At 51.2% G+C, this 27,033-nt stretch overlaps 1 protein-coding gene across 1 annotated transcript in view; it reads right to left on the minus strand.

Annotated features, from left to right (window-relative positions):
• NOL4L (nucleolar protein 4-like) overlaps positions 1-27,033 on the minus strand; it is a 198,080-nt gene that overhangs the window by 84,952 nt on the left and 86,095 nt on the right. Inside the window, exons 3-4 of the mRNA XM_015426171.1 lie at positions 24,956-25,067; positions 21,245-21,354 (exon numbers count right to left, since the gene is read on the minus strand). Of these exons, the coding sequence (XP_015281657.1) occupies positions 21,245-21,354; positions 24,956-25,067 (222 nt within the window). The remainder of the gene's footprint in view (positions 1-21,244; positions 21,355-24,955; positions 25,068-27,033) is intronic.

The raw sequence follows: 27,033 nt of genomic DNA on the forward strand, positions 1-27,033 counted from the left end.
GCCCCCGCGCCCCCCCGCCGCCTTCCACCGCGGGCGCGCGCGCAAAGGGTGCCGGCGCGCAAGGAGGAGGCCTGGAGAGGGAGCTCGGGCGCCCTCCCGCTTCTCCGCTGCGCCCCTGGCAGGTCGAAGGCAAGGCTCCCTCTAAGCCGTGCAGTCTTGTGAGCCAAAATTGTACTTTGTGAGCTCCTGGCCATTAAAGTTGTGAAGGAGCCATTTGGCCGCTGCACAATTTAGGTTGCTCTGGAGCCACCTCCTTCCTGAGCGGAGACAAAAATGTGCGAGCTGGAGGCTAAAGAACTGTGAACTGGCTCACACTCACTCAGCTTAGAGGGAACACTGGTCGAAGGCATCCTTGGGAGCCCCCCCGGCCTTGGCCGTGGCCCCCAGCAGGGAATGCAGAGGAGGCCCTCCGCTGCTGCCCTGCCTCGGCCCAAGTGGGGCACCCGAGGGAAGCCGGCCTGGGGGGGGGCTGGGACCTGGGGATCCCCTGGAATCCGGGGCGGATGAACCACCAAGCGGACTAAGGCACGGGCTTCGGGGGCCAATGGGGACGCCACCAAGTTGGGAAGAGGGGGGGAAGCGTCGTTTGTGCTCTACAGTGTGTTCTCCTAGGAATAGTTTTTGTCCCGCTGCAACCTGCATTGTAGATCTGGTCAGGCGGGTCAACCTCTAAAATGGACTGGGTCGGTGTAGCCAGTTTGGTGTAGTGGTTAAGTGTACGGACTCTAATCTGGGAGAACTGGGTTTGATTCCCCACTCCTCCACTTGCACCTGCTGATGTGACCTTGGGTCAGTCACAAGCTCTGGCACAGCTGTCCTTGAAAAAGAGCAGTTTGTGTCAAGAGTTCTCTCAGCCCCACCCACCTCACAGGGTGTCTGTTGTGGGGAGCGGAAGGGAAAGGAGTTTGTAAGCCACTCTGAGACTCCAAGTGAAGGGCGGGGTATAAATCCAATTTCTTCTTCTTCTTCTTCTTCTTCTTCTTCTTCTTCTTCTTCTTCTTCGTGGAAAGGGGGGGGGACGGCTCCAAGACAGGTCAGTGCTTAGGGGCACCCGTGAGCCTTCATCCGCCCAGGGCTATTTTTGGGCAGAAACGCACAGGAACGGAGTTCCGGCTGGCTCCCCAGTTGGCCACGCCCAGCAGGAACTCATTAGCATAATAGACCACACCCAACCGCAGGAACTCATTAGGATTGGCTACCTTAGGGCTGTGTGGCCTAACATGCAAAAGAGTTCCTTCTACAAAAAAAGCCCTGAGTTTTGACAACAAACAAAGTAAACAGAATAAGAAGCAAAAGGTGAGTGTAGTAACATGGGGGTGCGGCCTAATATGCTAATGAGCTGTGATGTCAGGGTGTGGCTTAATATGCTAATGAGTTTCTGCTGTTGGGTGTGGCCTATTATGCTTATGAGTTCCTGCTGGGCTTTTTCTACAAAAAGAGCCCTGCGATCCGCCCCTGCCTGGAATCATCCCCTGGAATTAGAGCACATCTCCGGACCACAGAGATCTGCCCCACCCCGGGGAGGGGGGAATGGATGCCTTGCAAGGTGGACTCTGTGGCACTGTTCCCTCTAAGTTGAGTCAGGGTGAGCTGGCTCACAGTTTTTTCACCTCCGGCGCACACCATTTTTGTCTCTTCTCCGGAGCAAACTCGTTCGCCTCCTCACAACTGTAATGCCGGCAGCTCACCAAGTAGATTTTTTTTTTTGCTCGCAAGACTCCACCGCTTAGAGGGAGCATTGACTGGAACCCACTGGGCGCCCTGTCCGACCCACGCTCCACCCCCGAAATCTCCAGGCCTTTCCCAACCTGGAGCTGGCAACCCTACCCCGTCAGTGTCCGGGGGGGGGGGTGCACCTGGCAACTGTAGGCCTGGCAATCTCCCAGTATTACCCTACCACCGCCGCCGCCTCTGCCAATCTGGCTGGAAAGACCTCTGGCACAAAAGTTCCAGGGGGGCACCCTTAGCGTGGCGCTTGGATGCTTGAATCCAGCTCCTGGGGGTGGTCCTTTGGCAAACACCCCCCTCTAAGCCTGGGGTTCGTTGGCAGACATCCAAGCGCCGTGCTCTTGGGAAATAAAGCCACTCCCTGTGGATCTCACCGGACTTGCAAGCAGTGTTCCCTCTAAGCTGAGTTAGTGTGAGCCAGCTCACCGTTTTTTAGCCTCCGGCTCACACGTTTTTTGTCTTCGCTCAGGAAGGATGGCTCCAGAGCAAACTAATTTATGCCGCAGCCAAATTGCTTGCTCAAAACTTTAATGCCAGGAGCTCACAAAGTCGGATCTGTGCTCACAAGACTCCACAGCTTAGAGGGAGCATTGCTTGCAAGGGATAAAGCCCCTAACCAACCGGGGGTTTCTGAAAGGGGCATTTAACTTATGCTTTTAAGGAACCATTCTTAAAGAACCGAAACCCCTCAGAGCCAAGCTCTGACATCCACCAAGGGCACAGAAGGCATTTGGACCACAGACTTGTTCCTTAAACGAAAAGCAGCACTGCCATCACACTGGTCAAACCGCGTTTCCTGGTCCCCTATACACACATATATTTCCCCCTTTCCTTATTCCTTCACATTAAACAATAGTTCCTCCGCGAATGAAAGCTCAGACAGATCACCGCTTGCGCAGGCTGGTTGCCAATTCGGGAATAAATTAACTGAATCTCACAACTTTTTAAAAATAAAGATGTGGTAAGTGGTTATTAAAATACCATCACTGCGCACAATGTAAACAGGAATAGGAAGAAAAATTTGTTCCCCCCCTCCCCTTGTTGGGCCAGGAAAAAATTAGGGAGGGGGATACATTTTTTCTTCTTCTTCCTGTTTACATTCCATGCAGTTATCTGACGTTAACAGCCAAGCCTGCAGCTGACACCAAGTTCTTCGAGGTATTTATTATTATTCAAGAGTATCTACTACATTTATATCCCAATGGGGACCCAAGGCCGCTTAACGTCATTCTCCTCTGCTCCACTTTATCCTCACCACAGCCCTGCGAGGTAGGTTAGGCGGAGAGGGTATGAGTGGCCCAAAGTCACCCAGCCGGCTTCCATGGCACAACGGGGGATTTGAACCTGGATCTTGGAGATCTTAGCCGAACGCTCTTAACTGCTACACCACACTGCCTCTCCAGACAGTGAAATGCCATATCGCTGCCCATTCGGTGGCTGGGTCAAGCAGTCCCCAGAGGTGTTCTGGAGCTACCTGACAGAGCTCCCTTGATGACCCCACCAATGTGGAGTCTTGTGCGCAAAAAATCTACTTTGGCAGTGTTCCCTCTAAGCTGAGTGAATGTGATCTAGCTCACCGTTTATTAGCCTCCGGCTCGCACCTTTCTGTCTTCGCTCAGGAAGCAGGGCTCCAGAGCAAACTAATTTATGCAGCAGTGGCCAAATCTTTAATGCCAGGTAGCTCATAAAATGGAATCTTTGCTCACAGAACTCCATAGCTTGGAGGGAGCATTGTTTGTGAGCTACCGGCATTAAAGTTGTGAGTGGGCAATCTGGCTACCGCAATAAATCAGTTTGCTCTGGAGCCACACTTCCTGAGCCAAGACAAAAACGTGTGAGCCGAGGGCTGAAAAGCTGTGAGCTAGCTCACACTAACTCGGCTTAGAGGGAACACTGGCACCCCCACACACACACAAGTCTAGGACTGGTCAGTCCTGGGGGTGGGCGGGCCCCTGGAGATACCCACAGAAACCCCCTTGAATTCCACCAGGGAGGGGGGGAAAGAGGAAATAAAATGTCCAACGGACTGAGAGGGGAGATTCCGCACCAGTGTAAAGCCGTGAGAACGAAATCAAACGGAGTCCCAAGGCACTGGCCACAAAAAGGACTGCAACGGAGGGTAGCCGGGTTCATCCGCAGCAGAAGAGCGAGGTTCAAGTCCAGCGGCACATTAGAAACCAATCGGATTTTCGGGGTGTGAGCTTTCGAAAGCCGCAGCTCTTGTTGTCAGATGCCAAGGGGACTCCCCAAACCTCCTCGGGCTCCACCCCACTGAAGCCCCTCCCTTTCCTCCCTAAACCCCGCCCTCCTCGGGCTCCACCCCCAAAATCTCCAGGTATTTCCCAACCTAGAACTGGCAACCCAAATTGGAGGGTTTGGGAGATTGGGAATGTGTGAAGAAGGGGGGTTAGAGTTGAGAAGCACTGGGTGGAGGGAATAAAGAAGAAGAAGAGGAGGAGGAGGAGGAGGAAGAGAAGGAGGAGGAAGAAGAGAAGGGAAGGAGGAGGAGGAAGAGGAAACAGAGGAGGAGAAAGAAGAGGAGGAGGAAAAGAAGAGGGGAGGAGGAGAGGTGCAGGAGCTCATTAGCATAACTCATTAGCATATACCACCACCCCTGACATCACTGGAAGTGTGTCAGAAGGCAACACCCACCGCTCAGGCTCCACTGGACTGTTTTGGATTTCCAGCTATTGGGGAGGGGGAACGTGCAGATCTGTCCTCACAGAGGAGGGAGAGCTTGTACCTGAATAAAACTTGGTCTTAAAGGTACCACTGGACTGTTTTGGACCGGGGGGCCGGGGGGAGCTCTGCAGCTTACCTGGCTGCTTCTTGCTCTGACTGAGGGCTGCTGGGAGCAGGGGCGGGGCTTGTTGCATGTGCCCGCCCCCTGGGCTCTTTACTGCCAGAGCTCCGCTCCCGTGCGCTCCTGCAGGAAATGACGCCTGCAGAGGTAGGAAAGGGCAATATGCAGGGTTGGCCCTGGTTAGTAATTTGATGGGGGACCACCAAGGAATACCAGGGTTGTGAGGCAGAGGCAGGCAAGGGCAAACCACCTCTGAACACCTCTTGCCTTGAAAACCCTACGGGGTCTCCATAAATCGACTGCAACTTGACGACAATATCTAGTTGGAAAGGAATTGCAGCTATCCTGGGGGGGGAGGGGTTAAAGATTCCCATGACAGAAGGTACTTGATCCGGTACAGAAAAAAGGGCATATTACTACCTTTGAACTAGGTTTCTCTTGCTCGAAAGCCAGTCAAATCTGACTCTAGGGGACGGTGCTCAACTCCGTTTCCAAGCTGAAGAGCCAGCGCTGTCCAAAGACTTCTCTGTGGTCATGTGACCGGCATGACTAAACGCCGAGACGCACGGAATGCTGTTCCCTTCCCACCTGTTTATCTCCTTGCAATTTCTTGCTTTGGAACTGCTAGGCTGGCAGGAGCTGGGGCCAGAGACGGGAGCTCACTCCACCCCGCGGCACACTCAGGTCTCGAACGGCCGAACTACAGACCTTCTTGTCTGTAGCTCAGCGTATTAACCTCTGAGCCACCGCAGTCCTACCCTTGAACTACACATTTTTAATAATTCCTGCAGAGGTACGAGGACCTCTGAGAATAAAGGTCTTCACTGCTTAAGGTCGGCGGGTCTTTCGGCTGAACAGTTTCATCGTCAAATGTGTGGGGACAGCCCGGGCCGTGGGGGGCGATGCCTGCCTGGTTTGTGGGTGGCGTAGCTAGAGGTCTGGCCCTGGGGACGGGCAGAAGGGGGCAGCCAGGGAGGAGAGCGGCCTGCCGTGGAGAGAGTGGGGATCGGGTTAGGGAAGAGTCAGATGGCTGTCGGATTAGTGGGTCAGGTGAGGCCAAGGCGGCTCACGGGCGAGAGCAGCACCTAGCGCGGGGGCTGACAGCAAGGTGCGGGGAGTGGGGGAGGAAGGGAGCCACCCATGGAGAGCCACAGGTTTTGTCAGTCTTAAAGGTGCTGCTGGACTCTTGCTCTTTGGTATCTGAGGAAGCGAGCCACGAAAGATCCTCCCCTGCCACAACTTTTTGTCAGTGTTAAAGGTACTGCTGGACTCCTGCTCTTTTCTACTCCTATAGACAGACCCCTGCTACAGAACAGATGGCTACCCATATTCATCTAAAAGCTCAAACAGCATGCATGTCGAAGATTTAAAAAGGTACAAACAAGGATGCCAGCATGGCTGAACAGTGGACTCAAGGAGGCTTAGCTGTAGCGCACCTGCCTTGCAGTTCGAAGGCCCTGGGTCCAGTCCCTGGCACTGCCAATTAGGAAGGGTGCAGGTCCTCGGAAAGACCTTTCTGGGACGGAAACCCCTGCGGGACACTGCCAGTCTGAGCAGATATTATTCTAGCCGCTGATTTGACAGTAATACAACGGCTCTAGATGTTCATAACGAAGCAGAAGGCTTTCTTTAAACAGTGAAAGTCTTTCACAAAAGGGGGAAAGTAAGAAGGGGGTGGGTGGGAATCAGGTTAGGGGGGGGGGGAACGCAAACTGGCAACTGCACACAAAAAAGGACCGTCAGAGGAACAACTTTCCAAGAACATTAAACCAAAGCAATGCAAAATTTCCTGAATACATGAAAAGCAGGCAACAAAGGGACCATTCAGTGTAAAAGTATCCATCACTGACAAGAGGAGAGATTGCAGAGAAGGTCACGGCAGAGGCTCTGCTTCAGTCTGTACCGCGGACAGAGCAGCAGAGACACCAGATCCGTTTGGGGGGGGGAGAGGACCAACGGGATGGCTGAATCGGCCCGCAAAGCATCAGTGAGCTGGGCCTTCCTCGGCAACCTTTCCCCCACCGACGGAGGGCATGGGCCTTTAGAGGTCAGCCTACAGGGGACAGCGGTCCCACGGTCCCTCCGGCGAGGGCAGGGGGAGCCCCCCCCCCACAGTCTGCTCTTTCTCTCGCAGCTTCAGGAAGTTTGCCACAAAACATGTACCGTCAGTTTGGCTGGCTATATATAGACCGGGGTGTTCACGTCCCGGCCCCCCCCCCGTTTCCCCCTGTTTCTGCAGTTGTGCAAGAAATTCTCCGACTGCAAAGGGAAGCGAGAAAACGAAAGGACAGCCGCTGCCTTCTGCGGCTATGGTGAAGGGAAGACCCTGCGGCTGAGGAGAAGACAGCCCCAGAGACCCTGGGCTCCCGGCAGTGTTCCCCCTAAGCTGAGTGAGTGTGCGCCGGCTCACAGCTTTTTAGCCACCAGCTCACACATTTTTGTCTTCACTCAGGAAGGAGGGCTCCAGAGCAGTGTTCCCTCTAAGCTGAGTGAGTGTGAGCTAGCTCACAGGGTTTTTTTTAGCCTCTGGCTCACATTTTATCTCAGCTCAGGCAGGATGGCTCCAGAGCAGTGTTCCCTCTAAGATGAGTGAGTGTGAGCTAGCTCACAGTTTTTTTAGCCTCCGGCGACTGTTCCCTCTAAGCTGAGTGAGTGTGAGCTAGCTCACAGTTTTTTAGCCTCCGTCTCAGACATTTTTGTCCTGGCTCAGGAAGGAGGGCTCCAGAGCAAACTAATTCATGCAGGAGCCAAATCGCTCGCTCACCACTTTAATGCCAGTCGCTCACAAAGTACAATCTTTGCTCACAGGACTCCACAGCTTAGAGGGAGCATTGCTCCAGAGCAAACTAACTGATGCAGCAGCCAAATGGCTCGCTCACAACTTTAATGCCAGGAGCTCACACAGTAGAAATTTTGCCCACAAGACTCCACAGCTCAGAGGGAGCATTGGTTCCCGGGGGAAGCCATTGACTCGCGGGAGGAATATATGCAAGTCATTTGGTGTCCTTGTGCCTGGGATGGGAAGACAGGAGATAAATATCTGGACATTCCTGTGTTAGCCTTCCTGTCGGCAACGGGCTGTCCTAACCAACGCACTTGAAAAACTGCTGGCCTTGTAAGAGAGCAGACGGGAAGGGGGGGGGGAATGAAGTCCGGATGGACCCCATGCATTTTGGCACCCAAGGTGAAACGTTTTTTAAAAAATCGTTTTACTAAAATGTTGATAGGCAGGCCAGGGAGGCGAACAACAAGAAATTAAAGCAATGAATCTATGCATATGACCGATGAAAACAGCTCACGGACGTTCTCCCGCAAAAATTAACCTACACCACGTACCATTGTAATTTAACCAGAACAGACATTTCTGCCCTCCCCAAATCTGGCCGTTCACAAACCCAGGGATCCAGACATTCAGTATTCCTAAATTTGAGTCCAGCAGCAGCTTACAGACCAACAAGATTTTGGGGGGTTAAGATGCTGAACTGCAGGTCGGTAGTTCGGCAGTTCGAGACCCGAGTGCCGCGTGACGGAGTGAGCTCCCGTCTCTGGCCCCAGCTCCTGCCAATTTAGCCGTTTGGAAGCAAGAAACTGCAAGTAGCTAAATAGGTACCGCTTCAGTGGGAAGGGAACAGCGTTCCATGCCCCTCGGCGTCTAGTCATGCCGGCCACATGACCCTGGAAATGTCTTTGGACAGCGCTGGCTCTTCGGCTTGGAAACGGAGATGAGCACCGACCCTTAGAGTTGGATCTGACTGGCTTTCGAGCAAGGGGAACCGTTTATCTTTACCTGTATGAGCTTTCAAGCATCAAAGCTCCCTTTGACAGATAATGCTGGGCCTTTTCAGACATCCCCAAACGTGCGGATCCTGAGCTAAGACTCATGTGCTAGCCCCCCCCCCCCGGTCCCGTGTTCGAGTGTGTGTGAAGTGCCCTCAAGTCGCCGCTGACCTAGGGCGACCCCCGTAGGGTTTTCAAGGCAAGAGAGGCTCAGAGCTGGTTCTCCATGGCCTGCCTCTGCGTAGCAACCCTGGGCTTCCTTGGTGGTCTCCCGTCCAAGTACTGACCAAGGACGACCCTGCTTTGCTTCTGAGATCTGGTGAGATTGGGCCCTCCGGGTCAGGGTATCTCATGTTCGTACCTTTAAAGGAAAATACTTCCTGAGGAGATCCCCCGAATTCTCCAAGAGCCAGGTCTGACTCCCTCACTTCCGCAGCAGTGGAGGATAATGCCACAGAGTCTACCCGCCCGTCAAAGCAGCTATTTCCCCCAGGGGAACTGATCTCTGTAGTCTAGAGACCAGTTGTCATTCCAGGATAACTTCAGGTCCTGTTGTCCGCTGCGACCGGAAGCAAAGCCACATCTACCGACAGGAATGTCTTCCCATAAAGTTCCTGGCGATTCCAACAGCTACGCAGAAGTGACAAAGGGTTGCTGCAGGAATTGCCGGGAGGTCGATGGTAAGAGCTTCCCGATTTACTACGAGCCCTGTGTCCGGTTTTGGGCACCACGTTTGAGGAAGGATGCTGACAAGCTCGAGCGTGTCCAGAAGAGGGCAACCAGGATGGCGAGAGGGTTGGAACCCAAGTCTCACAAGGAAAGGCTGAAAGAGTTGGGTCTGTTTAGCCTGGGAAAGAGAAGGCTTAGAGGGGACATGACTGCAGTCTTCAAGTATCTGAAGGGCTGTCATGTAGAAGATGGAATGGATCTATTCTCTCTTGCTCTGGATTGCAGGACTAGATCTAATGGGTGGGAATTACAAGGGAGTCATTACCGGCTAAATATCAGGAGAGACTTCCTAACTGTAAGAGTGGTTGAGCAGTGGAACAGACTGCCTCGGGAGGTGGTGGAGGCTCCTTCGCTGGACGTTTTCAAGCGGAGGCTGGACAACCATCTTTGGGGTATGTTGTAGGTAGGTAGGTATGTAGGGCTCTCTTTCGGCTCTGCTCCTGCAAAGTGCAGGGGGTTGGACTAGATGACCGGCAAGGTCCCTTCCAACTCTAACATTCTATGATTCTACTATAGAGTTTCCTGCCATTCCTAGAGCTACCCTTTGTCACTTCCGGGTAGCTCTAGAAATCTCGGGAAACTTTATGGTAAGGACTTCCTGTACGTGGACGAGGACAATTTTCTTCTTTTTGATTTTTCTTCCAGGATGCTGCCCCCCCACACACACTGGTTGCCAAGCGCTGCCTCGCAACCCTACCTGATACTGACAGACTGGCCTCTTTGGGGCTGTTGCTAAAGGTAGCTTTCAAAACACTCCACTATTCAGGGAATGTTGGGTCACGACACCCACTCAGACCAGCTAATACGTTGTGTGCAGCACACATCAAACCACTCCTACTGATCTCGAGCATGTATCACCGCCCAAAACTAGAGATGTAAAATTTCCGGAAATTTTGAAGCTCGGAAAACCCCCCGTTTCCCCCCCGTTTTTTTCTGGAAAAAAATTGAAATTTTCAGAAAAAATGGAAAAAAAGCTACCTTAGCCCTTTATTTTTCTTTTCCAGATTGAAAGTCATTCTGTTACTTTAGGAACATAAAATATGACTATGGATATTTTTACTTGGCATGACATTATCACATCTAGCATATTTAAAATATAGTGTATCCAAACAATGATTACAAACAGAATACCCACCCACACGCAAAAACAAAACTGAAACCTTTTTCTTTTCTTGTGACAATAGCACCTCCTAGAGGAAGAAATGCGTCTTGTTCTTGCATTGGAGAGCTCCGTTTGTAACCTAGGACTTGCTTGTCCTCAGTGTACAGAAATTAGATCAATCTGATACCACACATATTTTTTAGAAATGACTTGGAAAATATTTGAACACCTTGTCTTAAAATATTTTATTCGTCATGTTAAAATAAAATGTTCCATAATCAATTTTCCCCCCTTGTCTTGTCTTTTTCCAATTTTTTCCAATTTTTCGGAAAAAAACAAAAAAGGCTTCAGGGAAAAAACGGGGGGGGGGGACCATTTCCCCCCTAATTTTTCCGGTTTTTCCCCGGGCCTTCACATCTCTACCCCAAACTGTATTCCACTTAGATTTTGTTGTGCAAAACATGCTTGCGGGGCCACGATGGAAGGAGTTCTGGCCCCATTGGTGGACCTCCTGGTGGCCCCTGAGTTTTCGCCACTGTGTGACACAGAGTGTTGGACTGGAGGGGCCACTGGCCTGATCCAGCAGGCCTTCTCTTATGTTCTTCTGTCTGACACAGTTATGCTCTGTATTCTTGGTGCTTGGGGGGCAACAGTGGGAGGGCTTCTGGAGATCTGGCCCTGCTGGTGGACCTCCTGATGGCACCTGGGTTTTTGGCCACTGTGGGACACAGAGTGTTGGGACTGGATGGGCCACTGGCCTGATCCAACATGGCTTCTCTGATGTTGTTATGTTCACCTCTGGTATTCGAAGACTCATGAAAGCTCCTCCCCTTGTACTATGCATGTTCTGCAGTGACTCCACTGGTGACCAGTGAGTTCAATTCAAGGTACTGGCTATCTGCTACAAAGCCTTCAAGCCCGAAGACCCACATATTTAACAGACCACTTCTGCTGATATACTTCCCAACCTCGGCCTCATGGATCCAAACCACGATAACCTTGAGGCTAGATTGCTGTAATGCTGTCTAGGTGGATCGGCCCTTGAACTCGACTCAGAAACTCCAGCGGGTGCAAAATGCCACAGCTCAGTTACTATCGAGAGCAAGGTGGAATGTTAATATTACACTCATTCCTGCAGTCATTGTACTGGTTACTGAACGTTTACAGGGTTTTTAATGCTTTCTGATTAGCACCAGCTAAAGCAGGGGTGTCGAACTCATTTGTTATGGGGGCCGGAACTGACATAAATGAGACCTTGTCGGGCCGGGCCATGTGTGTCATAAAATGTAATGCCAGGTAGCGGAGATACAAACTTTATAAAGGACACAAACACAAAGGTGGGTTTTCTTTACTAAGAATAAAAACATGCTTAAAACATTAGCACTCTTGCAATATTTTGTTTATGTTATAGTGTCTGATGACACCTCTTGCTCTGAATTATTGCATCAAAATGTCTGTGCTGTTGCAATCTTGAGTATGCTGTTCAGGTGTGTATCTGTAAGCTGCAAATCTACGATGATGCAGCAGAAGCAGAATTAGGAGAAGCAGCAGAAGACAGCCGGTTCCACTGCGGGCCTGATAGAAGCCCTCTGGGGGCCTGATCCAGCCCCCGGGCCGCATGTTTGACACCCCTGCTTTAGAGTGATATGGGCTTTGTAAGTATTTGATTAGCTGAGTCTGGGGACTTACTTAAGTGTAAATGTGATTCCATTTACATGCTATCATTATGTGAATGTATTTACATGATATCATGATGTTTGTAGTTTTCACACTGGCTTTGACGATGAAACACAAACTCCGCCCGAGCTGGGTTCTCGATCGGAGATGAAAAAATTCCAAGTCACAAACATTTGTGTGAATCTGAGGCCAAAGCGATTGAGGGGGGATTAGTCCATTTTAACAGATTACCCCGCTGACACTTGTCCTGCATCCCTAAACATCATGATCCTCTTTAAGCCAGGCGGGGCTTATTCGAGGCTTGGGAGGAGAGAAAGAAAGAAAAGGTGAAAGTTCCCTTCCTCCTGACAGACAATCAGCAGAGTCTCCCAGAGACCCCAAAGAGAAGGAAAAGTCTTGCGGATCTCCATGGCTTGAGGAAGCACAGTTGGGACCACTGTTCCCTCTAAGCTGAGTTAGTGTGAGCTAGCTCACAGTTTTTTAGCCTCCGGCTCACACATTTTTGTCTTAGCTCAGGCAGGAGGGCTCCAGAGCAAACTAATCTATGCAGTAGCCAAATCACTTGCTCACAACTTTAATGCCAGTAGCTCAGAACGCAGAATTTTTGCTCACAAGACTCCACAGCTTAGAGGGAAATTGGTTGGGACGCTGGCGATCGGCCACAGGGATCTGGCTGTCTCCCAGACATCAGGGGCAGCAAGAGGGGAGACTGGCTTCCCCTCCAGGGTCCACACCCCCACTCTGCAGAAAGGGCTTGCTTTGGAACCCGCCGGCAATGCCTATAGCAGGGGTGTCAAACATGTGGCCCGGGGGCCAGATCAGGCCCCCGGAGGGCTCCTATCAGGCCCGCAGTGGAACCGGCTGTCTTCTGCTTCTTCTTCTGTTGACGGAGGGCGTCAACATGGCAAATGGGGTTCAATGTGGCCAAGTGCAAGGTGATGCACACTGGAGCAAAAAATCCTAAATATAAATACACATTGATGGGGTCTGAACTGGCAGAGACGGATCAAGAGAGAGATCTTGGAGTTGTAGTAGATAACTCACTGAAAATGTCGAGACAGTGTGTGACTGCAATGAAGAAGGCCAATGCTATGCTGGGGATGCTCTGTCTTCTTGGTGCTTGGGGGGGGGGAAGAGTGGGAGGGCTCCTGGTGTCCTGGCCCCACTGCTGGTCCTCCTGATGGCACCTGGTATTTCTGTCCACTGTGTGACACAGAGTGTTGGACTGGATGGGCCTTTGGCCTGATCCAACACTGGCATCTCTTATAATCTTATGTTAGTTTGCTCTGGAGCCCTCCTTCCTGAGCTAAGACAAAAATGTGTGAGCCGGAGGCTAAGAAACAGTGAGCTAGCTCTTAGCCACAAGGGATAGATAGGGACTCTGGGGCAAGTGATGCTCTGTCTTCTTGGTGCTTGGGGGGGGGGAAGAGTGGGAGGGCTCCTGGTGTCCTGGCCCCACTGCTGGTCCTCCTGATGGCACCTGGTATTTCTGTCCACTGTGTGACACAGAGTGTTGGACTGGATGGGCCTTTGGCCTGATCCAACACTGGCATCTCTTATAATCTTATGTTCTTATGTTCTTCCAATTCTGCTGCTGCTGCGTCATCGTAGGTTTGCAGCTTACAGATACACACCTGAACCGCATACTCAGCATTGCAACAGCACAGACATTTTGATGCGACAATTCAGAGCAAGAGGTGTCAGTCATCAGACACTGTTAAGTAAACAAAATATTTATTTATTTATTTATTTTATAGCCCGCCCTCCCCGCGAACGGGCTCAGGGCGGCGTACAGATGGGGCCAATGCCCAATACATAAAACATTAAAACTGCATTTAAAAACATTCAATACAACTTAAGTGCTCGCCATAATACCTAACGAGGGAACAAATGACGTCATCAGGATAGTATCCTTAGGGGCCACCGCTCCGCGTAGTACCACCATTTTAGCGCTCACGGCGACTTGGTAATAAAGGGCTAGGACAGATAGTAATAGTCGTAGACAGATGGTAACAGTCGTGCAAGAGTGCTAATGTTTTAAGCATGTTTTTTATTTTAAGTAAAAAAAACCCCGATATGTGTTTGTGTCCTTTATAAAGTTTATATCTCCGCTACCGGGGATTACATTTTATGACACACATGGCCCGGCCCAACAAGGTCTCATTTATGTCAGATCCGGCCCTCATAGCAAATGAATTCGACAGCCCAGGCCTATAGCATTATATGCTATCCATGTGCCCTGCTGGATCAGGCCAGTGGTCCATCTAATCCAGCATCCCATATCACACAGGAGCCAACCAGTTCCTCTGGAGGGCCATCAACAGGGCACAGAGGCCAAGGCCTTCATGAGAACATCAGAAGAACCCTGCTGGATCAGAGCAGTGGTCCATCTAGTCCGGCATCCTGCATGACACAGTGGCCAACCAGTTCCTCTGGAAGGCCAACAACAGGGCTTAAAGGCCGAGGCCTTCCCCTGATAAGAGCATAGATCAGACCAGTGGTCCATCTAGTCCGGCATCCTGCATGACACAGTGGCCAACCAGTTCCTCTGGAAGGCCAACAACAGGGCACAGAGGCCAAGGCCTTCCCCGCAGAAGAGCATCAGAAGAGTCCTGCTGGATCAGACCAGTGGTCCATCTAGTCCACTATCCTGTCTCACACAGTAGCCAACCACTTCCTCTGGAGGGCCAACAACAGGGCACAGAGGCCGAGGCCTTCATAAGAACATCAGAAGAGCCCTGCTGGATCAGACCAGTGGTCCATCTAGTTCACTATCCAATCTCAAACAGTGGCCAACCACTTCCTTTGGAGGGCCAACAACAGGGCACAGAGGCCGAGGCCTTCATAAGAACATCAGAAGAGCCCTGCTGGATCAGACCAGTGAGGGTCCATCTAGTCTAGCATCCTGTCCCACACAGTGGCCAACTGCTTCCTCTGGAAGGCCAACAACAGGGCATAGAGGGTGAGGCCTTCAGAAGAACATCAGAAGAGCCCTCCCCCCTCAGACTGCCATTTACCCTCAACACCAGAGGCCTTTGGGGGGCTCTTAAAAAACAACGGATCATGGACAGATGGCTATAGCATTATAATGTTATAATCATCTACTGCCATGATTGATTAGTTCCCACCTTCCTTTTTTTTTTTTAAGTAACCCTCTAGCCTTTTTTACGGAAGATTTATAAAGAGAAATGCCTGCACTTTCCTCCTTATAACTCCATGAGGAAAAGAGCCAGAGACTTACTTTTTGTTTTAAAGGAAAGCTGGGGAAAAGTAGATTGTGGCAATAGATCATTATAATGTTATAATGCTATGGCAATGTGCCAATTATTGATTTTTTTAAAAAAAAAGCCCTCGGGGGGTGGGGAGTAATAGCTATGGAACTATAAAGAAGGGGAAATGGTGCCAAAACGGGCCCATCCATGTAGCCTGCAGTCTTTCTGTATCCAACGACATTTGGGAAAGATCGCGGCAAAGGCATAGAGATCTTGGAAGCAAACTGAGAGATGGAGAAATATATCCTAGCTCATGGCCAAGGGACCTGCAAGGCTGCCTGCTCCACTCAGGGGAATAAGTGAGGCAACTACCCAAGAGGAAAACAGAAGAGCTTTGCTGGAGCCAAGCGGCTTCCAGCAGTGGCCATTATGAAATAATTCTGGGTAGCCCACAAGCAGGGACTCGGTGCGACAGGCCTCCCCCACTGCTGGCCCCTAGCTCTTCTCAGCTACACTGCACCTGAACATGGAGACAGTGTGTGACTGCCCACCCAGCGGCCCGAAAGCGATTAAAAACATCATGCGAGTAGGCAAATGGGTACCCACCCTTAGAAGGGTGGGGGGCACCTGCCTCTGTAACGAAAGAGGTTTGTGGTGGCCGCAGCTGCGGCGAGAAAACATCAATGGCGGCGGCGGCGGAGCCGGGATGGCAACGGCAAGAAGAACATCGGTCGAGCGATCCCTGGCGGTGGAAGACTGCGGCGGAGACTGGCGCCGGCGTCTGATGACGTGTACTGTGAGCGCGGCGGAGCCAGCCAGGACAGAGCCGAGGCTGAAACAGACGCAGAGACAGGCGCCGGGAAGACAGTCCCACCAAGGAGAAGAAGCAGCAGCCGACCAGTGGGAAAAAAAACCCGCCGAAGAAGGAGAGCTGCCAAGAAGCCAGAAGAACGCAGCGGACCTATCGCAGGGTGCCGGTAGGGAACCCCCACCCCTCCGTATGTGGCCTTAGATAGGGCTAACAAGTACGTAAGAACGTCCCTGTAAACCGCTCTGAGACCCGCTAGGGGTTACGAGCGGTATATAAGTCTCATGTAAAAAAAAAAAAAATAAATAAAGAAGGCCAATGCTATGCTGGGGATAATTAGGAAGGTATTGAAAACAGATCAGCCAATATCATAATGCCCCTATATAAATCAATGGTGCGGCCTCATTTGGAATACTGTGTGCAGTTCCGGTCACCACGCCTTAAAAAGGATATTATAGCTTTGGAAAAAGGGCAGAAAAGGGCAACTCGAATGATAAAAGGGTTGGAACACTTTCCCTATGGGGAAAGGTTAAGGCGCTTGGGGCTCTTTAGCTTGGAGAAACGACGACTGAGGGGAGACATGATTGAGGTTTACAAGATTATGCATGGGGAAAGAGCAGGTAGAGAAAGAGGTACTTTTCTCCCCGTGGGCACTCCATGAAATTGGTGAGCAGTCGGGTTAGAACGGATAAAAGGAAGTCCTTCTTCGCCCAAAGAGTGATTAACACATGGAATTGACTGCCACAGGAAGTGGTGGCGGCTACAAGCATGGACGGCTTCAAAAGGGAATTATATAAGCATATGGAGCAGAGGTCCATCAGTGGCTATGAGCCACAAGGTATGGATAGGGACTCTGGGGCAAGTGATGCTCTGTCTTCTTGGTGCTTGGGGGGGGGTCAACAGTGGGAGGGCTTCTAATGTCCTGGCCCCACTGCTGGACCTCCTGAGGGCACCTGGTATTTCTGGCCACTGTGGGACACAGAGTGTTGAACGGGATGGGCCTTTGGCCTGATCCAACATTGGCGTCTCTTATGTTCTTATGTTCCATTTGGCTGTCACGGCTGTTTGCCACTGACTGGACCTGTCCGCCATTAATTTGCCTCATCTACTTTTAAGGCCATCGAAGAGAGCGGCCGCCCGGACCCGGATGGCCCAGGCTAGCCCAGTCTTGTCAGATCTCGGAGGCTAAGCCCTGGTTAGTGCTTGGACGGGAGACCTCCAAGGAATACCAGGGTCGCGACGCAGAGACCGGCAATGGCAAACCACCTCTGAACGTCTCTTGCCTTGGAAACCCTTACAGCGTCGCCATACGTCAGTTGTAACTTGACGGCACTTTTCACAAAGACGGTGGCCGTCTCCACATCTCACGGCCATCAATCCTGAAGGAACACTTCCAGTCCCAGATCTACAGATTATCAGTTTCAGCAGGTTCAAGGGCGATCGTGGAGAGCAGTGTTCCCTCTAAGCTGAGTGCGTGAGAGCTAGCTCACAGTTTTTCAGCCTCCGGCTCACGCATGTTTGTCTCAGCTCAGGAAGGGAGGGCTCCAGAGCGAACTGATTGATGCAGTAGCCAAAATCGCTCGCTCACAACTTTAATGCCAGGAGCTCACAACGTAGAATTTTTGCTCACAAGACTCCACAGCTTAGAGGGGGCGTTGGCGGAGAGGGAGAAAAAAAAAGTCTCTCTGTCTGCTTCTTCCATACCCTTAAGGTAAAGGTTTCCCTTGCTCGAAAGCCAGTCGAGTCCGACTCTAGGGTTGCGGTGCTCATCTCCGTTTCCAAGCCGAAGAGCCAGCGCTGTCCGAAGACGTTTCCGTGGTCTTGTGGCCGGCATGACTAAACACCAAGGTGCACGGAACGCTGTTACCTTCCCACCGAAGGGGTACCTATTTATCTACTTGCAATGTCTTGCTTTTGAACTGCTAGGTTGGCAGGAGCTGGAACTAGAGACGGGAGCTCACTCCATCATACGGCAACTCGGGTCTCGAACTGCTGAACTACTGACCTTCCACAGCCTGCAGTTCAGCATCTTAACCACTTGAGCCACCGCAGCTCCAACCATACCCTTCCCCTACCCTTTAAAAAGAGAAGGTTTTTCTATCACGCCTTTCTCTACTTTAAACAGCTTCAAAGCAGCTCACAGTCGCCTCCCCTTCCCCTCCCCACAACAGGCACCCTGTGAGGCAGGTGGGGCTGGGAGAGCTCTGAGAGAACTGTGACTGGCCCTAGGTCACCCAGCAGGCTTCACGGGGAGGAGGGGTGGAGACTCAAACCCGGTTCTCCAGATTAGAGTCTGCTGCTGTTAATCACTCCGCTACACTATGATGTCTCCCTTTACCAACCTCTATCATGTCCAGGGGTCATTTCCTGCAGGAGCGCACAGGAGCAGAGCTCCGGCAGTAAAGAGCCCAGGGGGCAGGCACATGCAACAAGCCCCACCCCCTGCTCCCAGCAGCCCTCAGTCAGGCCACAAGGAGCAGCCGGGTAAGTTGCAGAGCCCCCCTGCCCCCCCCCCCGGTCCAAAACAGTCCAGTGGCACCTTTAAGACCAAGTCTTATACAAGCTCTCCCTTCTCTGCAAGGACAGATCTGCACGTTCCGTCCCCCCAATAGCTAGCAATCCGAAAGAGTCCAGTGGAGCCTGAGCGGTGGGTGTTGCCTTCTGACACACTTCCAATGATGTCAGGGGCGTGGCCTATGCAAATAAGTTATGCTAATGAGTTATGCTAATGAGCTCCTACACCTCTTCTTCTACAAAATGACCCCTGATCATGTCATCCACTTGGCTGGGAGATCTCTAAGGAAGACTGCAGAGGAAAGCACACATGAACACACACATGAAGCTCCCCGATATTGAATCAGACCCTGGGTCCATCAAGGTCAGTATTGTCTACTCAGACAGGCAGCCGCTCTCCAGGGTCTCAGGCAGAGAAGGGTCTTCCACATCACCTGCTGACTGTCCCTTCTTAAGTGGAGATGCCGGGGATTGAACCTGGGACCTTCTGCATGCCAGGCAGAGGCTCTTCTACTAAGCCAGGGGTCCTCAAACTTTTTAAACAGGGGGCCAGTTCACTGTCCCTCAGACCGTTGGAGGGCCGGGGGTGAGGGCCGGGGTGGAGTGGGGGCCGGGGGTGGGGGCGGAACTAGCCGACCATCCCGCCCCCCCTCCTCCACAAAGCCGCGCGGCGCGGAACTGAGAAGAGGACCACATCATGTGCTGATTGACTTGTCTGCCACTGAGCCAGGGTCTCAGGTCAAGGTCTTTCTCATCACCTACTTCCTGGTCCTTTTAACTGGAGATGCCGGGGATTGAACCTGGGACCTTCTGCATGCCAAGCAGAGGCTCTGCCACTGAGCCAGGGTCTCAGGTCAAGGTCTTTCTCATCACCTACTTCCTGGTCCTTTTAACTGGAGATGCCGGGGATTGAACCTGGGACCTTCTGCATGCCAAGCAGAGGCTCTGCCACTGAGCCAGGGTCTCAGGTCAAGGTCTTTCTCATCACCTACTTCCTGGTCCTTTTAACTGGAGATGCCGGGGATTGAACCTGGGACCTTCTGCATGCCAAGCAGAGGCTCTGCCACTGAGCCAGGGTCTCAGGTCAAGGTCTTTCTCATCACCTACTTCCTGGTCCTTTTAACTGGAGATGCCGGGGATTGAACCTGGGACCTTCTGCATGCCAAGCAGAGGCTCTGCCACTGAGCCAGGGTCTCAGGTCAAGGTCTTTCTCATCACCTACTTCCTGGTCCTTTTAACTGGAGATGCCGGGGATTGAACCTGGGACCTTCTGCATGCCAAGCAGAGGCTCTGCCACTGAGCCAGGGTCTCAGGTCAAGGTCTTTCTCATCACCTACTTCCTGGTCCTTTTAACTGGAGATGCCGGGGATTGAACCTGGGACCTTCTGCATGCCAAGCAGAGGCTCTGCCACTGAGCCAGGGTCTCAGGTCAAGGTCTTTCTCATCACCTACTTCCTGGTCCTTTTAACTGGAGATGCCGGGGATTGAACCTGGGACCTTCTGCATGCCAAGCAGAGGCTCTGCCACTGAGCCAGGGTCTCAGGTCAAGGTCTTTCTCATCACCTACTTCCTGGTCCTTTTAACTGGAGATGCCGGGGATTGAACCTGGGACCTTCTGCATGCCAAGCAGAGGCTCTGCCACTGAGCCAGGGTCTCAGGTCAAGGTCTTTCTCATCACCTACTTCCTGGTCCTTTTAACTGGAGATGCCGGGGATTGAACCTGGGACCTTCTGCATGCCAAGCAGAGGCTCTGCCACTGAGCCAGGGTCTCAGGTCAAGGTCTTTCTCATCACCTACTTCCTGGTCCTTTTAACTGGAGATGCCGGGGATTGAACCTGGGACCTTCTGCATGCCAAGCAGAGGCTCTGCCACTGAGCCAGGGTCTCAGGTCAAGGTCTTTCTCATCACCTACTTTCTGGTCCTTTTAACTGGAGATGCCGGGGATTGAACCTGGGACCTTCTGCATGCCAAGCAGAGGCTCTGCCACTGAGCCAGGGTCTCAGGTCAAGGTCTTTCTCATCACTGCCTGCCTGTCTTCAGACAGTGCTGGTTCTTCGGCTTGGAAACGGAGATGAGCACCGCATCCCTAGAGTCGGATTCGACTGGCTTTCGAGCAAGGAAAACCTTTACCTTTACCTATTAGTGTACTGCACATTTCATCTGCACTTGCCTTCTAACCATCCCATGCGTGGACTATCCCATTTTCACCGCTGCCGCACACGACCGGTATGTCAAAGTTTTCGTTGAGCTGTCCAACAGGACCCCAAGATCTCTTTGCCATTTAGTTGCTCACTCACCCAAACTGGAAAGATCCTACTGGAATGCTTCACAGTCTGTTTGTGTTCTCACTAACCCGCAGACTTAATCACCGCCTAGCCCACTCCTGGCTCCTAATTTTTTAAGACTGTACAGCAGTACCAGTCCATGACAGGTCCTCAGGAGACTCTCGCCTTCCTTCTCTCCCTTCAGAGAACTCCCCACTGGGGCAAATAACCCAATCCGGACTCAACTCACTGGAAAGCATATTGTGCCGTTCACCTTTACAGTCTTCTTGTACATTTTGAGTGACAAGATACAGATATTTATTCGACAATCAATCTTGGGAAGGCGCTATCCGGAACGGATGACTGGTTCGTTCTTCCACAATAAACACAAAAAATTATTTTGCACACCGCACAACGATGCAGTCCCGATGTAACCGCTTCACAGCAGCGAGAGCTGAACGACACAATTTTACCCAGAAATTTGGAATCGGTTCGTTGCAAACAAGGAGACGGCTGTACAACGCAAAGGTTGGCGTGCTGTTTTGTGAACACGGGTCGCTCCCCATGCAATCAATGCTTTCACTGTCACTGTACACGGTGCGCACGGAAGCGGTGGGAGGGGAGTCTTACCTGTTCCTGGGAATTCATGACTCGGAGTTTCATCTGCTTCAGGTAGGTGGAGGTGAGGGGCATGTTGTAGTCGATGATTCCAGAGACCAAAGAAGAAGGCGGGTCACTTTCTAGAGGTAAATGCAGGGTGGGGGGGGGAAATGTTATCTGAAAGCCAGGAAGACATTTGGACATTTATTTACTTATTTAATTCAATTTTAAACCACCCTCACCCGACGGACAGGGTTCAGGGCGGTGTACAACAGTACTGTATAATGCATAATTAAAAATGGGTTAAAACTAACAAAACACAGCAAATAGCCTACCAGATGGCGCTGAAAATTGTAAAGGTGCCGTTGTGCACGTCACAACCCAAAGGTGTTTCAGAGCGGCTTACAAACTCCTTTCCCTTCCCCTCCCCACAACAGACACCCTGGGAGGTAGGTGGGGCTGAGAGAGCTCTTGACAGAAACGGCTCTTTTTCAAGAATAGCTTGTGCCAGAACTACAGCTTGCCCAAGGTCATCCAGCAGCTGCAAGTGGAGGAGTGGGGAATCAAACCCAGTCCTCCCAGATTAGAGTCCGCACACTTTACCACTACACTAAACTGGTATGAGGTTCTTGAAACTACCTTCAGTTTGTTACTATTGACGTTCCATTTATTACTATCGAGGATTTCAGTTAGAAAGACTTCAGTTGGAAAATAAGTTATGTAGTTGCAAGATCCTCCGAAATATGGTAAAAACCTGAGAAGTAGAGTTGTTTAAGTAATGTACGTATTATATACACGTATAACATTTGGCTTTCTGAGACACAGCCAACGAAAGCAGGCACAATATTCCAACTGAGTCCCCATTACAGTTGCATAAAAGAGCATTATAGTACTGGCCATTTTACTTTCAATCCCCTCCCTAATCATCCCCAGCATGGAGTCTGCCTTTTTCGCCACTGCCGCACACTGGGCTGACATTTTCACTGAGCTGTTCACTACAATCCCAAGTCCCCCCCCCCCCCGTCTCAGCAAATTCAGACCCCAGTAGTGTGGCTGCAAAGCACTTTGCAAATGGAAAGCAATCATTCACTTGCTGTAATAATATGGAAATGCCACAGGTTTTAATGATACGGTCATGCCGACCTGGATTCAAAGCTCAGGGCTAGGAACAATGCTCCCGCTAAGCTGTGGAGTCTTGTGAGCAAAAATTCTGCTTTGTGAGTTCCTGGCATTGAAGTTGTGAGCAAGCTATTTGGCTACTGCAGAAATCGGTTTGCTCCGGAGCCATCCTTCCTGAGCGAAGACAAAAATGTGTGAGCCGGAGGCTAAAAAACTGTGGGCTAGCTCCAGGGGTCATTTCCTGCAGGAGCGCCCAGGAGCGGAGCTCCGGCAGTAAAGAGCCCAGGGGTGGGCACATGCAACAAGCCCCACCCCCTGCTCCCAGCAGCCCTCGGTCAGAGCAAGAAGCAGCCAGGTAAGTTTCAGAGCCCGCCCCCAGCCCCCTGGTCCAAAACAGTCCAGTGGCACCTTTAAGACCAAGTTTGGTGTAGTGGTTAAGTGTGCGGACTCTAATCTGGGAGAACCGGGTTTGATTCCCCACTCCTCCACCTGCACCTGCTGATGTGACCTTGGGTCAGTCACAAGCTCTGGCACAGCTGTCCTTGAAAAAGAGCAGTTTGTGTCAGAGTTCTCTCAGCCCCACCCACCTCACGGGGTGTCTGTTGTGGGGAGGGGAAGGGAAAGGAGTTTGTAAGCCGCTCTGAGACTCCTTTGGGTAGTGAAGGGCGGGGTATAAATCCAATCTCCTCTTCTTCTTCTTCTTCTTCTTCAAGACCAAATTTTATTCAGGCACCAGCTCTCCCTCCTCTGCAAGGACAGATCTGCACGTTCCCCCCTCCCCCCGATAGCTAGGAATCTAAAACAGTCCAGTGGAGCCTGAGCGGTGGGTGTTGCCTTCTGACACACTTCCGGCGATGTCAGGGGGTGTGGCATATGCAAATGAGTTATGCTAATGAGCCCCTGCACCTCTTTTTCTACAAAATGACCCCTGGCTAGCTCACACTCACTCATTTTACAGGGAACACTGGCTACGCATACGCTGTCTTGCTCTTTTTAAATGCAGGTCAACTCAGATTCTCACACTGAAGAATCGTGTCCCATTCTGTGCCTTTTCTGTCTTGCTGAAGAACCACAGCACGCGCGACTCTCTGAGTGTAGGAACCCAACATCACGGTATAATCAGAGGATGAGGCGACGGCACCCTCATTCCCTTCTCTTAACACAGGAAGGAAAGGACACCAGACAGCAGAGGGAAGGGTGGAATCCAAAGGTTGTTTTCCATCCAGTCTGTGACTCTGCCAATTTCCCCTCACACCGCGGCCTGCTGAAATCCCTGAAATGCTTTTCCTGCGTGTGAAGTGAGGGTCTGTGTTAGGAGGGGGGGGAATCAACAAGAAATGTCCTTCCCATGGGCTGGCAGAAAACTACATTTGGACTTCAGCCATGCTCCCTCTAAGCTGTGGATTCTTGCGAGCAAAAACTCTACTTTGTGAGCTCCTGGCATTAAAGTTGCGAGTGAGCCATTTGGCTACTGCATAAACGTGTTTGCTCTGGAGCCCTCCTTCCTGAGTGAAGACAAAAATGTGTGAGCCGGAGACTACAAAACTGTGAGCTAGCTCACACTAACTCAGCTTAGAGGGAACACAGGTAGCCATGTTGGTTTGTAATAGAAAACCTCAATCTGACTCCAGTCAGCAACCTTAGAAACCAACAAGACTTCCCGGGTGTGAACTTTTGAGAGTCAATATTCCCTTTTGTCAGATAAAAGTTTGAGTCCAGTGGCACCTTTAAGACCAACAAAGCTTTATTCAAAGTGTAAGCTTTCATGTGCAAAGCACACTTCTTCAGAGCCAGTTTGGTGTAGTGGTTAAGAGCGCGGACTCTGATCTGGGAGAACCGGGTTTGATTCCCCTCTCCGCCACATGCAGCTGCTGGTGTGACCGTGGGTCAGTCACAAGTCCTGTCAGAGCTGTTCTCTCAGGAGCAGTTCTTAAAAGAGCTCTCAGCCCCACCTGCCTCACAGTGTGTCTGTTGTGGGAAGGGGGAGGGAGAGGAGATTGTAAGCCGCTCTGAGACTCCAGAAGAAGACGAAAACCCTTCTCTCAGAGTCTCAGAGCAGCTTACAAACTCCTTTCCATTCCCCTCCCCACAACAAACACCCTAAGAGGCAGGTGGGGCTGAGAGAGCTCTGAGAGAAACTGCTCTTTTTCAAGGACAGCTCTTGTCAGAACTACGGCCTGGTCTGATCCAGCAGGGCTCTTCTGACGTTCCTATAAAGGCCTTGGCCTCTCAGTGCTGTTGTTGGTCCTCCAGAGGAACCAGTTGGCCACTGTGTGGGACAGGAGGCTGGACTGGATGGACCGCTGGTCTGATCCAGCAGGGCTCTTCTTATGAAGGCCTCAGCCTCCATGCCCTGTTGTCGGCCCTCCAGAGGAACCAGTTGGCCACTGTGTGGGACAGGATGCTGGACTGGATGGACCACTGGTCTGACCCAGCAGGACGTCTGTTGTGTTCTTATATACTAGAGTCGAATCCAGTCATTATTCTTGAGTAGGAAATGATGTTCCCCTCCTGCAATGTCAGCCATTTAGATTCCAAGCAAGTGGCGAACGCCCTCAAGGCCAGGAACGATTGTGAGAATGTCCCTCGAGTAGCACGGTCGGGCACTGGCTGAATGCTCACCTTTGGGCTCCAGGCCGTTGGAGTTAAAATGCATCCTTTTCTGGCATTCAGTGCAGCTCATCAGGAACCTGGTCACCGCTTCTCTCGGGAGGAAAGCGTAGGTTTCGGCAATCTGGGGGGAGGAACAAGAGACTGATGTGTGTTCCACATTATTTATTTATTTATTTATTTGAATTTCTACCCCACCCTCCCCACAAATGGGCTCGGGGCGGCTAACAAATGGGGCACCGAGTGCCAATACATAAAACCAATTAAAACTGGATAAAACAGAAGAAATAAACAAACATTACATAAAGTGCCATCGCTTTCCTCCCAAGGAGTAGGCGATGGCGAACCTAAACAGCATGCTAAAAAGTAGAGACATCACCCTGCCAACCAAAGTCCGCATGGTCAAAGCAATGGTATTCCCAGTAGTCATGTATGGCTGCGAGAGTTGGACTGTAAGGAAGGCCGAGCGCCGAAGAATAGATTCTTTTGAACTATGGTGCTGGAGAAGACTCTTGAAAAGTCCCTTGGACTGCAAGAAGAACAAATCAGTCAATCCTCAAAGAAATCAACCCTGACTGTTCCCTGGAAGGCCAGATAATGAAACTGAAGCTGAAATACTTTGGCCACCCAATGAGAAGGGAGCACTCACTGGAGATGAAGACCCTGATGCTGGGAAAGACTGAAGGTCAAAGAAGACGGGGACGGCAAAGGATGAGATGGTTAGACAGTGTCATAGATGCAACGAACATGAAGTTGAGCAAACTTCAGAGGACAGAGGAAGACAGGAAGGCCTGGTGTGATCTGGTCCATGGGGTCGCGAAGAGTCGGACTTGACTGTGCGACTGAACAAAAACATAAAGTGCTCAATGCTGCTACTCTTAAATTTAAACAAGATGGTATCGAATAGATGTTGCCTTCATCCCAGTACAACGGTACCGATCCGCCATGGCACCGAAGTGCAATCGTCATAGGGCCGCTCCGTTCCAGTTATCAGCCGGGTTCGTTGGTGGTGGTGGTAGTGGCGGCTCCTAGTCAAAAGCCTGGCGGAAGAGCTCCGTCTTGCAGGCCCTGCGGAACTGTACAAGGTCCTGCAGGGCCCTGATCTCCTCCGGGGGCTCATTCCACCAGGTAGGAGCCGCCACTGAATAGGCCCTGGCCCTGGTTGCAGCAAGCCGGGCCTCCCTGGGGCCTGGGATCACTAAGCGATGTTGTACCCTGGACCGTAGTGCTCTTTGGGGTATATATGGGGAAAGGTGGTCCCTCAGGTATGTCGGACCCTGGAGAACCAGCACTTTGAAGCGAACCCGGTACGCTATTGGAAGTCAGGAAAGCGCCTTAGCCCAGACTGTACAGGCAGAAAACGCCCATTACAAATGCTTTTTAAAAAAAGTTTCTTCGTATTTATAGAACACACGATTAATTCTAGTCACTTATAGTAGGATTGGAAAAGGTCAGTATACATTCCAATCCCAAAGAAGGGCAATGCCAAGGAATGTTCAAACTATCACACAATTGCACTCATATCACACGCTAGCAAGGTCATGCTCAAGATCCTACAAGCTAGGCTTCAACAGTACGTGGATAGAGAACTACCAGAAGTACAAGCTGGGTTTCGAAGAGGTAGAGGAACTAGAGATCAAATTGCCAACATTCGCTGGATTATGGAGAAAGCAAGAGAGTACCAGAAAAACATCTACTTCTGCTTCATTGACTATGCTAAAGCCTTTGACTGTGTGGATCACAACAAACTATGGCAGGTCCTTAAAGAGATGGGAGTACCAGACCACCTCACATGTCTCTTGAGAAACCTGTATAAGGGCCAAGAAGCAACAGTTAGAACCGGATATGGAACAACTGATTGGTTCAGCATAGGAAAAGGAGTACAACAAGGATGTATATTGTCACCTTGCTTATTTAATATATATGCAGAGTACATCATGCGAAATGCTGGCCTGGATGAATCACAAGCGGGAATTAAGATTGCTGGGGAAAAGATCAACAACCTCAGATATGCAGACGATACCACTCTAATGGCAGAAAGTGAAGAGGACCTAAAGAGCCTCTTGCTCAGGGTAAAAGAGGAGAGCGCA

The sequence above is a fragment of the Gekko japonicus genome, unplaced genomic scaffold (genome assembly GCF_001447785.1).
Source record: "Gekko japonicus isolate JY-2015 unplaced genomic scaffold, Gekko_japonicus_V1.1 scaffold291, whole genome shotgun sequence".
NCBI lineage: Eukaryota > Metazoa > Chordata > Lepidosauria > Squamata > Gekkonidae > Gekko > Gekko japonicus.